At 37.3% G+C, this 13,389-nt stretch overlaps 1 protein-coding gene across 1 annotated transcript; it reads right to left on the bottom strand.

Annotated features, from left to right (window-relative positions):
* Window positions 1-142: 142 nt before the first annotated feature.
* LOC104943218 (very-long-chain enoyl-CoA reductase-like) lies at window positions 143-7,580 on the bottom strand. The gene is made up of 13 exons (XM_010768558.1): window positions 7,437-7,580; window positions 5,552-5,602; window positions 5,214-5,265; window positions 4,584-4,628; window positions 3,130-3,233; window positions 2,728-2,843; window positions 1,946-2,051; window positions 1,701-1,773; window positions 1,511-1,554; window positions 1,363-1,420; window positions 1,050-1,138; window positions 908-953; window positions 143-819 (listed from the first exon to the last, which is right to left on the bottom strand). Exons 1-13 carry the CDS (start codon window positions 7,458-7,460, stop codon window positions 692-694), a joined length of 936 nt encoding a protein of 311 aa, XP_010766860.1. The 5' UTR covers window positions 7,461-7,580; the 3' UTR covers window positions 143-691.
* Between the last annotated feature and the right edge of the window lie 5,809 nt (window positions 7,581-13,389).

Genomic DNA, 13,389 nt, shown 5'->3' with positions numbered 1-13,389 from the left:
ACAAAATCCTCTTCATTTTAATATCATGTGATGATTTTCTGCCACACATATCTTGTTCACACTTTGCGCTTTATCATTATGAAAATGTTATCAGGGCTTCATATCAAATAAATAAACACTTAAGATGTGGACTTTTCCCCAGAGAAATCATGTGTGATGTATTTTTAACTCAAGTCACTCACATACACATACAATACATAACAGTTTTAAAACCTGAGATTAGACAGTAGGGCTGGAGAACAACAGTTATTATTGACTGATGAGTCCTCTACACATTCATTCCAGAAGTCACATTTCTACAGTATAGTTTTCCATTTCTCTTAAGTACAAATCTGAGATAAATGGTGGAGAAGCTTATTATTAGCATCATTTAACATCTGCTTTTAGTGCTTCAAGCATGTGTCATTGAACATAAGTGTCTCAACCTGTGGGGTAATAAGTCAGCTTGTAATGATAAATACTCATTGGGAACAAACTAACAAAAAATGAACGTATTATATTTTTTAGATGTTCCAGTATATTGCCATAATATTTACATTCCTACCCCTTTCAGTACATAGATATATAAAATATATTGCATAGTATTGGCCTTAGTAGCAGCAAACATCGTTTACTGTAAGTGCAAAACCCTTGAGGACTGTGAAAATACATAACTTGTATGCTACAATAGTTCATTTTGTTTTGATCAATATCAGAGAACCAGGGGGATAATGGCCATCCGGACGCTGGGATAGTCCTTGAACTCCCTGCTGTAGGCTCTGTGCTTCCCTTTGGCCCAGATGGCCATCTGAAGGAACCCCAGTAATGTGTACAATGCCACTGGAAAACAAAACATACAAGCAGAGAATACACAAGTGGATTTCGGTCAATAAAACATAATGTACTGCTGCAATACTAGTGAACATACCTGGCAGACACTGGGTCATGATGGAAAAGCTCATCCAAGCTCCAACCTAGAGTATGTGTCAAAAATACAGGCAGAGAGGTAAACACACAAGCCTGGGCAATACTATGTGTAATGATGAATTACTTGAAAGGCTCTTGATTACCTCATATGTGTAATTTGGACAGGAAACAAAGAAAAATAGCCATGTGAAGGGGTTCTTTGTTGGTGCTGGAAATCTTCTGCACCTGGATCCTGAGAAATAGTTTGTGACAAAAACATAATATTTTTTACCATATTAAAAATACTCTAGACACCAGTATCATGCATGTTTTAATGGTGAATCAACCAAAAAATATTTTCAGCCTGAAGTAAGCAACTATTAAAACAGGGACAATTAAAGGTTTTAATATATTTATCACAAAAACAATCTAAATGGATGGATTAGAAACCGTCAACAGAATAATGCAACAACTCACCCTCTGCTCTGAGATTATTTAGAGTCAAGTGAATGGAGAAGTTTCCCAGTTCACACATCTAACAGAAAAAAGCATTTTGCACCCTTACTGTCAAACCGTGAAACAAATGTTATTGAGTTGATGTGGAATTTCAGTGTACTGTACTTACCATAAATATGAATAATGCATAGTTGACTTGTAGTTCTCCATATGCTGTGAAGAAATATAAGCTGGTGTTGATTGGTGCTGCTTGCAAAGTGTGTGTGTGTGTGTGTGTGTGTGTGTGTGTGTGTGTGTGTGTGTGTGTGTGTGTGTGTGTGTGTGTGTGTGTGTGTGCGCGCACACATAGGCTGACTTACATGGAGGTGTATAAAGTGGATGGTTGATATAGTAGGCCAACCAAGCAGAGCAACCCCAGTAATAGGAACAGTTCTAAGAGAGGAAACAATTCTGAACTGGTCGATGTAAATTAAAATGTAATTACAATTCAAATGTTTAACTACTAAACACACCTAAAAAAAGACCGATAATAACGACATTCTGTATCAGAGGTTGTCATTATGCGGTCAGAGGCTCATCTTTTCATGGGTGGTCATGTCCTCACCCTGACTATCGTCCTGAGAGGCATGGTCCCATGGGAGAAACGATGCACAAAGATAGTCTCTATCAACTTCTTCATATAGTGGCAGGTGTGACAGGCACAGGCTAGTCTGGGGGAGAGAGAGAGAGGTGGGAGGATGTCAGAAGTACCAGTATCGTTTGAGATTATAATTGCCCTAAGTGCCAAACATACATCATTGGATGACACACCACAGCATGACAAGGAATTGTGTGAATTGTGGGGGAAACTTCTGAAGCAATTGGAAACAGGACTCAGAGAGACACGATGAGAGCTGGAGCTTTGATGGCAAACACTGACGGTTTATTTGGAGCTTCGGCCGGAGAACTGACAAGACATGTCACGGGCCACGATCTGACCACACGGTTGAGATGCCAAATACATTCTGAAGAACCCTTCTGTAGTTCGATGTTTTAACTAGTTCAGAGTGTAATAATCAACATTCTTCAATAGATAGACTACACAGCTGAGGGACACTGAATCACATTTGTTGTCTCTTATGGCTCGGGGTCATCTACACCCCAAGAAGGATGTGTTCCAGGTGTCCCATAACAATAACTATTTCTGACAGAGAGTTGCCCGGTCATAAACTGGTAACAACAACAAAATGCTAGGGCAGCCCCTCCTTAAGGGATATAACGGCTGCCCAAGGCTGGGCATCTGCGTCAGAGGGCGAAAGATGACATGCAGGGGAAATTATTCCCTGACATGAATGAAAAATGCATTGTTTCCAAACTTGAATTCCTTATTTTAAACCCACAACCTACCTGACAACCTGATGAGGACTAGAGGTTAAGGCATATCTGTGAGAGTAAATGTACGGCACACGAAAATAGAAGAGGAGGTAGGTGAGAAGGGGCCCGATGAACTCTGCCAGAAACACCTGGAAACAAAACAAGTATTAACAAAGGTAATAAGCAAAAATAAATTGAACTTGTAAGTGTGAGTTATATGATTTGGAACTTGTATATCCTGCATGTTTTATTGTTATTCTGTCATTTTCATTTGAATAAATATTTGTTGCATGTTATCCTGTGTGAAATTTGCTGTATACATGAAGTTGAATGAAATGAATTATATATTTGTCGGCTTAATTATCGATTTGAACTCGAAAGGCCAGACACTGACATATTTCAACTTTCAGTAATATATGAGTGTGCTCTTCTTACCATAGTCCAACCTATCTGTGGACCAAGATCTCTGAAGTACATGGTAGCATTAGTCCCGACTGGTAGATTCTGTAAAATGTCTTCGTCTCTGAGTGATTTGTCCTCTATAAGAACAAAAGGAAGAAGAACAAAACATTTTTTATATTTTATGCACACAAATTCAACTTTATCTGAAAACATCTTTATCTGGAATGACCATATTGACAGAATTACCAATAATAATCACATTTAAATACATTATTACGAAGTACATTTAAGAAGTTGTGTGGCTTAAACTGAGGTTTCAGAGTGTCGGTTCAGATTTCCAGCACACATTCCCTCTACCTGGAAGCTCACAGGGGGCATGGCCACAGATAATATGTTGCTCTAATTGGATGACATTTTTAGAATACCATTAGGGGGAACTGGCCCAGATTGCTTTCAAACCAACGTCTCCACCCTGTTATTTTTAGTAACAAGATAGCCCTCATTTAATTAAAGCTCTACAATATCACAACTCACGGTAGGTCCTTTTTAAAATGTAGGTTTGATGATAGGAAATATGACTGTGACGGTAAAGATGAGGGGCGCTTTTTGAGGCTTTCATTCACCTCCATATGCAAAGCAAAGTTAATTTGTAAATGTTATAATAAAACAAAAATCGAAATAAGGCAAGGTCGAAATAAGGCGAAGTATAGTATGTCAATAAAAATTGCAAAAAACTACATAATATACTATGTCAAAAAATTTAAAAAACAAAGCATAGTATTTTATGTCGTAATAAGGCGTAGTATATAGTATGTTGATACAAATGACAAACAACATTATATACTATGTCGAAAAAATGCAAAAAATAAACATGGTATTTTATGTCGAAATAAGGCACGGTATAGTGTGTAGAAACCAGGCGTGGTGTAGTATGTCGTTAAATTATTGCATTAAAATAGAATGCTTTTTTCTATTTTAAAAAAATGTTTGACATACTATACTTTGTCGCTTTTGTTTTTTGTTTCGACAAACTATAACTTTTTTCACATTTTAATTAATCCATTTGACAAACTTTACTTTTAAAAAAATTTTTTTCCGACACAGTACTACGACTTTTACACATTAGCTGACACATTATACTATGACTTTTTTCATTATTATTAATTCAGGATATTTAAAATCATCAACATTCTACATTGTGATTTTTTCAAGAGAATGTAGTATATATTTTCTCAATGTTTTGGATATAATATAACAAGTATTCTTTTCACATTTTATGCTTTCATCATATTTCAGACATACTATACGATGACTTTTTTCCATATCGTTCGACATAATATATAATATAGTTCATGTTAAAGATAACATACTTTTAATTATTGCGGTTGATGAAGTTCAGATTGTGAACAGCATTAAAACAGTAAATAGCTATCACCCATTGTAATATTAAGAATGAAAAATGAAAACAACACAATATGGCTACTTACTGGGGTCAAGGCTCAGGGCTTGTCTTGCTGGATACCAGTGAGGATCTGAGAGGATCAAACACACACACTCACATACACAGATACACAGGATTAAACATAACTGGCATTGCACTCACAGACTTTTGGCCTCAAGCCCAACAATAATGGATCACAATGGAGTCACATTGAGCACTGCTGCTCTGATAGATTTTGTTTGCATCAGGTTCGGCAAATATTTGGTAACGTTTTTGACCAGACGCACAGTGAGCGTCAAACATTTTACCAATGTGGGCTTTAGAGGAGTAAAGAAGGAATAGCTTTTTAACAAAACATCTGTTTGGTGAAGTGGTTGGACATTATGCACTGTAAATATGTCAATCAATAGCTCGGCAAGCTAATCGATTGAATTCAACTAGTAGTTAACAGTTTTGTGCAATAAAATACACAAATAATGCAATAATACAAAATCAATTGAAATTAAACTCTTGGATAACAAGCATCTTTACAAATCTTACTGGGTTAATGAAATTGCACTATACTCTACACAAAAAATGGGAATTTCCCTGTCCAGGACTCAGCTAAAACATAAAAGCCAGTAAATAACACAAACAAATGATAGTTTAAAACCAAAAGCGGCATATGAACACTTACATGATTTGTGGAAGAGGCTTTTAATGTCTCCTATTGTTGAACAAGGCTCAACCTGAATGGAATAAAAACACAAAGTATGCTTGATGTGCGGCCATTTTTTTTATTACGCCAATGAGCTTATTTAAAGTTTCATCCCAAGAGAAGATAACACAAACATTATCACAGGCTGAATTGTGCGCAAAGTGTTAAATGTATGCCCAATTAAAAAGAAAATAGAATATAAATGGAATATTTAACATAGTGTAAGTAGTTTTAATAAAGAGTTGTTTATCCTACTTTACATCTACATGAGGGGGGAAAAAGAGAAAGAGCGAATACATGCCAATATGTTGTCATACCTTATCTAAAAAACAAAGATGCTCTTTGGTCTTGCCATTCAGGACCCTCACCTAAGAGAAACACAAGATGTACCACCTTTAAAATGCACAACAACAAGGTAGTAAGTTTCACACAAATTGTTGACAGATTTCCATTTTTTTCTTAGATTTATTTACTGCAACGAGATGTAACCCTAAAAGTCAACTCAATCGGTAATAACAATAAGTATCTTCATAAAAGATTGTTTTCAAACACCTTCTGCTGATTTATGTAGTTACGTTTTTCTTCTCATAAGCCACGTAGAACTTTTCTTCTTATACAAAGGATCTATATGTCAGCCTCTTTAAAACATTCATGTTATTGACACATATACTGCAATGAATATCAGCTTTGTACTTTGCAGCATAGGCAAGGCAAGGCAATTTATAAAGCACTTTCAAGGCAATTCAAAGTGCTTTACAAAAAATGAATGACATTAAGAAAATCCATGATTTGATATACCTTTGTATGAGTGAGTCAACCATAGAAATATCTATGAAAATACTACAATATTGCTTCTCATCAGGGGACCTATACTGCCAAGTGTCCAGTTTTCCTGATCAAGTACAAAATCTCAATCTGAATAATAAGGCCGGTGGAGTCTGATAGGGGAAAACGGCTGAGTGTTGTCCTGCTGCTCTCTTGCTCACATCTTTTTCCTCTTGATTAAACCATGTCAGTGGTGATGTACAGCATTTGCTAGGAGGATGGTGGGTGGCATCCCACAATTTGCTCTGAAAGCACTCCATACTGTGCTGCTCAGCAGAGCTGTCCTAGCTAAATTGGTTCCCTTATTGGACAGTGTAACAACCCACTAATGGATACCTCAAGATCTGCTGAGTGCACAGATGAGGTAAAGGGAGAGCTTTATACAATCTGCTGTGTGCATTGCAAAAAAAACACATGTTCGCAAGTCTTTTACTCTTGTTGCCATGCTAATTTACAGTAACCTATTCATTGATTCTTTCTTGATTTGTATCAGTAGCAACCTCCCCTTCATTTGATCAACTACATCTTCAAACAAGAAATTGACTTGCACTCTTTAAATAGAAATGACACTCACCTAGAGTATTGAACATTGTATCTAACCCTTTGCAGTGTGTTCATGCTTTGCAGGGTGTGAGCAGAGCACAAGCCATGCTGATGTTTCAGTAAAGGGTACCCTGGGAGACGGGTTTGTTTTGCTTTCCATCTGTTATACCTTTCCCAAATGCATTCTAGGAGCACATGTTGATGCATCTGCGTTTTCACAGAGAGACTAAGGATCTCATTAGGGTGGTGTGTTGTAGAACCGTGTGCACTCAGTTGTGCTGTGTCCTTGTAAATCAGATTATCAGACGCCCCTGTCCTCTCATGGGAACCGAAGGCTCTGCTGACAGCAAAGGTCATACAGAACATGTGCATGTGTGATTGAGAGGGATTTGTGTAGGTGAGGGGTAAAGTGGTTTTCAAATGAACATTTACTCTTTATATTCAAAGTGGTATTTTTTCAGACATTCAACATCAAAGGTTATCCAGTTTGTCCCTTCACGGTGTCTATATCCGTCTCTTAGCATTCATTTCTCTACTTAGTAAAAGCTGATGAACTTGAGACAGGACACTGAAAACAAAAGGAAAAATCCACCTCAGTTTACATTGACACAAAAAACTCTGACTTTATAAACTCTGTTGACTCTTTAAACTTCTTTGCAACATTATTAATGATTTCTCCAGTTCTGCTTGACCACTGCAACATACTTCTTAAAGTGAGTCTCTTGAGGCCTTGTCAAATAAACCAATTTAAAATTATTTGTCAAAGTGGACATGACAAGTTTCAGTTAATCAACATTTCTGGCACGTACCTTAATTACATACATTTATGCTTACCTCAAAAAAGGTGGTCCGACTCATGGCGGTGAAATATTAATATGTCCTCTGTGTACAGGTGGAAGCAAACGACCTCAAACATCAGAGAAGGCAAACACAACATGCACACTCATCACCCTCACACACATACAGAAGTAGTTCCTCTCCTTTCGAGGACAATCCCTGGACTGACCCCTTATTCCTCACAGCCTATACTTTCCTCCCTCTTTCTCTCTCTCTCTCTCTCGCTCTCTCTCTCTCTCTCACTCTCTCTCTCTCTCTCCCACTCTCTCGCCCTTCTCAGAGATGGTGCTGGGACACAGAATCACATGAGACACTCCTGAAGCCCTGCACCCCCCCCCATGTCTCTTTCCTTCCTCCTGTTGTTCCCTTTGTTACGTTTCCTAATAGTCTAGACTCTAGGGTAAAAGGGAATTAACAACATATAAAATAACCAGGAGAAAAAAAGAGAGAGGAAACTGATCTACCTAACCAAAAGACAATGTGATAAACGTAAACAATGCAAAAAGATACACTGGAGCACATCTCCAAAAACTAGCAACAACTATTAAATACGTCCCACAGGCTGCACTGGTCCCACATGCAGTTCAGAGGAGAACGAAGCGAGAGTGCTCCAGCCTTCCTCAGGCCTTTAGGCAGGCCCTGACTGGGGATTGAGAACACCTGAGGGAGAGGCAGCACCTGGAGGGAGAGAATCATGGGTAGAGGGAGAGAATCATGGGTGGAGAGGGAGAATCATGGGTGGAGAGGGAGAGAAACACACACAAACACACCACGGCACGTTAAACCCTGTGAGTTTTACTTAACGGTAGCTTTGTGATGCTTTAATAAATCTAAAATGGCTTTTAAACTTCCGAGACACGGTAGCTATCTGAATTATTACGCACATGTTGTACTTCCTTTATCTTTTCGTTATGTTTCATTGAAATTAGTGGATAATGAAACATTTTATTAACCTGTTAAGCCCTGAGCCTGTTTTTCAGGTCTCAGGTTCGATAATGACATTCCCAGAACAAATGACCATATCTTCCCTTCTAAAAGGGTTAAATTAATCATCTTTGTTCTCAAAGTAATGATAAACCTGTGAGTTGGATGTAGAAAAGTCAAAATCAATATAGATGTTTTTCAGCCAGTATTTATTACAACTGTGTACAGCTCAGAATTGGCAGTTGCTTTCTATCAAAAATAATCAAATCTAATCAAAAGTTAGAGTTCACATCACAGCCAGAGCATTTCAAAGGAGCCAGAGGGTCATTATTGACTTTTCTATCAGTTTGCGTCATCTTCTAACCTCTGAGGATGCCAGTTCAATGTAATATATTTCTGACTTCCTCTGATTCAGGGGTTCCAAACCTTTTCTTTAGGGGACGCCTTTCCTGTCTTTCATTAAACTGACGACGACTGACTAAGTGACATAATTAAAGATATTTCATTTTGTATTCAATAAAGAGAACAACTGATAAACCGTGTTATTAACCCGAATAGTGCAAAACTGCAGGATGTCTTCATTGTTTTTTATTTTTTAACAATCATACATAATAATGAATTCTTCTTTTTTGACAAATGAATGTTTTTGTCTTAGTGACATTGCTTTATTTTCTTTATTGGTTGTTTTAACTTCATACTTTTCTTATTCAGGCAAGGTCTGTGCAGAGGGAAGACTGTGAAAACAGTTCAGATACTGCAGATTCCCTCTGCATACAACAATGTGCACCTTTATGAATCAAAGTTATCTTCAAAGAAAGTCATAATAAAATATTAATTTAGTATGAGAATAAAAAAGAAAGACCCTACATTTCCACAAAATAAATCGGCTACCCTACCTTCAGTCAAAAGAACATTTTCTGAACCCATCTTTTATCTTAATAATCATAGTCTTACACACATTTAATGTATATTCTAAATGAATTATCTAAAATCGGTAGCTGAACTCAGTCCCTCCACTTTGTGAAAGTGGGGCCCCTGCAGCAGTTCTGCCACCTGGTTCCCATGTGAGTGTCTTGTGCCAGTGCTTGAAGGGCTACAAGAGACATGGACTAGAATACAATTAAGCCTGGAAGTTGGGATACCTGATGCATAAAGTCTGCATTGCGTTAAAATGTGTCATTTAAAATAATTAATGAAATAGTCAACATTTAGACTGTTCAACCTCTTTCTTTACACAGCAGTGTGCCTACTGCAAATTGCAATTAATACACTAATCTACAGTATAGCGACTATATATTAACCTCTTACGTCATGCAGAATGGGATGTCTTCATCAGTGACAACGTTATCAGCCTTGACGTCATCAGCCATGATGTCATGCGGAATGCGATGACATCATCGGTGACATCATAGAGCCTCTCCAGAAAGTTTGCAAATAGACCCTCTGTTCCTCCACAGAGTTTACGTTTTTTGACGATGCCAAGCAAACGCAGACAAGCCGCTTGCCCTGTGCGCAGACGCAGGAGACCTCAGAGTATTGCAAACTTTTTTAAATAAATTTTTTTTTTTTTTTGATTTTTTTTTTTTAAAATAAATGTGTGGAAAAGGGGGCAAAATGGCTGCTTTGGTCAAAAAGGTTGCAGACCCCTGCCATAGAGCCTCTCCTGAAAGTTTGCAATAGTCATAAAGACCATTAAAAATGTAGCTGCACAAGCATTTAAAAAGGCACAACCTTTTTAAAAGCTTGTACTACATTTCTGGAGAGGCTCTGTGATGTCACCGATGATGTCATCGCATTCTGCATGTCAGTTTTGTCTTCGTTACGTTACAAGATTGGAGCACTTGTGCTGCATTCATGTGGTGTCCCGTACTTCCTTCCTGAAAAAGAAAGACAAACAAGAAACATTCTAAATTATAAAATATGTATGGTCTATTTGCAAACTTTCTGGAGAGGCTCCGTGATGTCACAGATGATGTCATCGCATTCTGCATGACGTTGCCGATGATGTCATTACCGAGGATGTCATCACAGTATGCATCGGTGATGTCATAGAGCCTTTCCTCACTGAGCACATTACTGTATTACAGTACTGCACATTATTTGATTGGGCTCTCCAGTGTAAACAGTGTTTTTCCAGTAGGGGGAGATATTTACCTAGCACTGAGTATTACAGGTATGCAGCAGAATCAGCTATAAGATCTATAAGTCTCTCTTTGAATCTGAAACTGATTTTGTTTGTGTGTTTCTGTTTGATCATATTTCACATGCTGAGATGTCTAATCTAATGAGAGCGACTATTCTGACTCCCTATTGTTCTCCTCAATGTTAAGACGGAGGGAAATGGAATAAAAGAGAATATCTGGAGCAGGTGAAAGTGAGTTTGATCAGATTTAAACATCTCAAGGAAAAATGATTGATTGGAAAAGAACTTGCATTTTGGCTATGAACCAAATATGAGTTATTCATTGATTGTATCAATCAAGTGAATAATATCCCAAGAGTTAATAAAAGAAGATATTAATGCACGATGAACTACATTTTACGATTATTTAACGCCTGTAGTAGTTACTAATGTCTGTGAATGAATGTGACATGTGAATATTTTTACATTAATAAGTGTATTCATGAATTGTAAACATTGTTGTTTGTACTCTCTTGATACATACAGTAATGTGGGAAACCATAGATGTAGATAAATAGCAAAGATCTTCTGCTTATAGTTGTTGAACCAAGTGCAATACTACCAAGTCTCACAAATCTACATTTCAAGGCAAAAACAACCTTCCATTGACCTTTCTGAGGTAACAAACATGTTGTTCTAAACTTAAAGAAAGGACCTTAATCGAAATCCATTTGCAGGGAAATGTGCGGTCTGCCATGTAGTCATTCAACACAACTCAATGTCAGAGTGATTGATTTTTGTTCAGGCTGCAAAACATATTTCAGGCGAATATAATTGAAGTACCCAAATCCAACATCATCTAATTCAAACCAAATCAATTCCTTATTGACAAAAAAACTGCGTCCTAGAACAGAAAAATGAAGATCTGAACCAATCTAACTGGTAATAACAATAATAATAATACTAATAAGCACTTTCTATGCATTTATTTGATAGAATAGGACTCCAATACATTTCAAAATAAAAAGCTACTCTCTGATATTGCACATAATTTTGGGTTGGCCTCATCGGGATGAGTGTGCCGTGAGTAAACAATAAAGGCTGCATCTATAATGAGTGTTGCTAACAACAGTGAAGTCTGCATCACAACAAAGATGCCACATTAACTTCAGATATGAAGCTCTAAGGAGGGATGTCATTGTTGCTTTCTGTTGCCTTGTCAGTGCTTCAGGGAAAACATATTACCACTGCTGCAGAAGAGATCCCGAGTAATCAGTCAACGTATTATGATGTGACAGTACAGCATCACACATCGTTGTTTTCATTAGTTTTGCTCACGTAATCTCATCTTTATTGTCCACACAGATGGTGAAGCAGTCAGTTGCTGCCATTACACAAGTTTAACTGCAGCCCCCAGACATTAGAAAGCAGCCCCCAAATCACTGACATTTTAAAATCTTACACGAAAGTCCATCCTAATGCTTTGATTTCTTAAAATCATGTTGTTCTGTCTGTGATTTATGTGTGGTGTTGTGTTTTTGCCCTGCTTGTGATACACATCCTGATTGTTGCCTTACATTGAAGCATATTCTGCTTGTAGGGTTTTGTTGGCATTAGTCTATTTTCTTCAGTTTGAGAAATGTCTCTCAGCTTCAATCTCCCCTATATTTATTATTGAGGTCTTCACTTATTGATGTGAAAGTGGTACACATCATGAGCTTGTAGATTTGGCGGATACTGAAAGATCTAGGACAAAGTAACTGTCAGAGGTTTGGCTCTAGCTAACTCAGAATCATCACTTTTGAATTTTGATGGAAATGTCACATTAAAAGTTTCAATTTTGTATTTCCTTTTTTGAAGAACTCAGTACACAACTTGATAAAACAGTTAGCATGATCTTCTCCAGAATAGACAATAAATACTCCCAAACACGTCATCATTCTTTATCAGATTATTCATCATTTATTTGGATACCAGTTCACGTTTCTTTAAGTTTATACATTTGTATCTATCATTTTTCTTATTCTTACAACTTAGCGTACATTTTTAATTTACAGCAAATACATAAAGGAAATGACGAACTTGTGAAATAAAGTGAGTTTGATTTCCCAAAACAAAACCATTAATGCCTTTCTGATGCTCTTGCCATGGTGCCAAGTACAGCAATACTGATTATTTTTATTTGTTTTACCAATTTGACTTTGATTTATCTGGAACAATTTCTACTCGAGATACAAAATAATCACATGGTCTTGAAGAGGTTTAGACAGATAGGGAGCAAAAGAAAGAAATAAAGCACTTAGGCATCAATCTTTTATTTTCCCCACAGTTCTGTATGTGAGCCTGAAGCCAGCTAAGTGAATGCATCAGTGCAAGTATAGCACCCTATGTCAAACATCAGCTTCGGCAACTTCTCCACGACTATCCTGGAACATTTCTCCAAAGTCCAATTTCAGCAAAAGTGCAGTAAATAAGATTTTAACTGTACCAAAGTAATAAGTGACCACACACTACTGTATCTGTGTAGTTTCAATCGATAGCAATGACTCAACGATCACCTGGCTGAGTGCAGTGGTTTCTGACTTGTTTCCCAACAGTGCTACACTGAAGTGTTGACTTTATAAAGCTTTTCACGAGCAAAGTTAAAAAACTCAATTTCCAAGCCAAACCAAAAGTAAATGGAAAAGAAACTCTTAGCTTGCCAAAGAGTACTTGCACTTGTATTTTAATGGAACTGTGGGGTGATTTGGTTGGCTTGCCTGAGTCTGGTTTTTGGTCTGTTATTTTACAAGCCAAGACAACTACCAGGATTATTGTATCAAGTGCTTCGTTTATCCTTTTCTTTTCAATCGTTACTTGCAGCAGTTAGTTTAAGTGACACAAGGTATAAATGTCTAGGAATAA

This window comes from Notothenia coriiceps, unplaced genomic scaffold, assembly GCF_000735185.1.
Source record: "Notothenia coriiceps isolate Sejong01 unplaced genomic scaffold, NC01 NC01_scaffold00005788, whole genome shotgun sequence".
Taxonomy (NCBI): Eukaryota; Metazoa; Chordata; class Actinopteri; order Perciformes; family Nototheniidae; genus Notothenia; species Notothenia coriiceps.
The sequence above is the reverse complement of the archived record's forward strand: the minus strand, read 5'-3'. Positions and strand labels throughout refer to the sequence as shown.

What these genes read in the sequence shown, in the direction of transcription:
- LOC104943218 (XM_010768558.1), bottom strand. Translation starts at nt 7,460, where the DNA reads ATGAGTCGGACCACCTTTTTTGAG. An exon ending in AAGCCTCTTCCACAAATCAT is followed by an intron (nt 4,629 to 5,213) that starts GTAAGTGTTCAT and finishes TGATCCTCTCAG; the next exon opens with ATCCTCACTGGTATCCAGCA. An exon ending in TCCACTTTATACACCTCCAT is followed by an intron (nt 1,555 to 1,700) that starts GTAAGTCAGCCT and finishes ATTTCTTCACAG; the next exon opens with CATATGGAGAACTACAAGTC.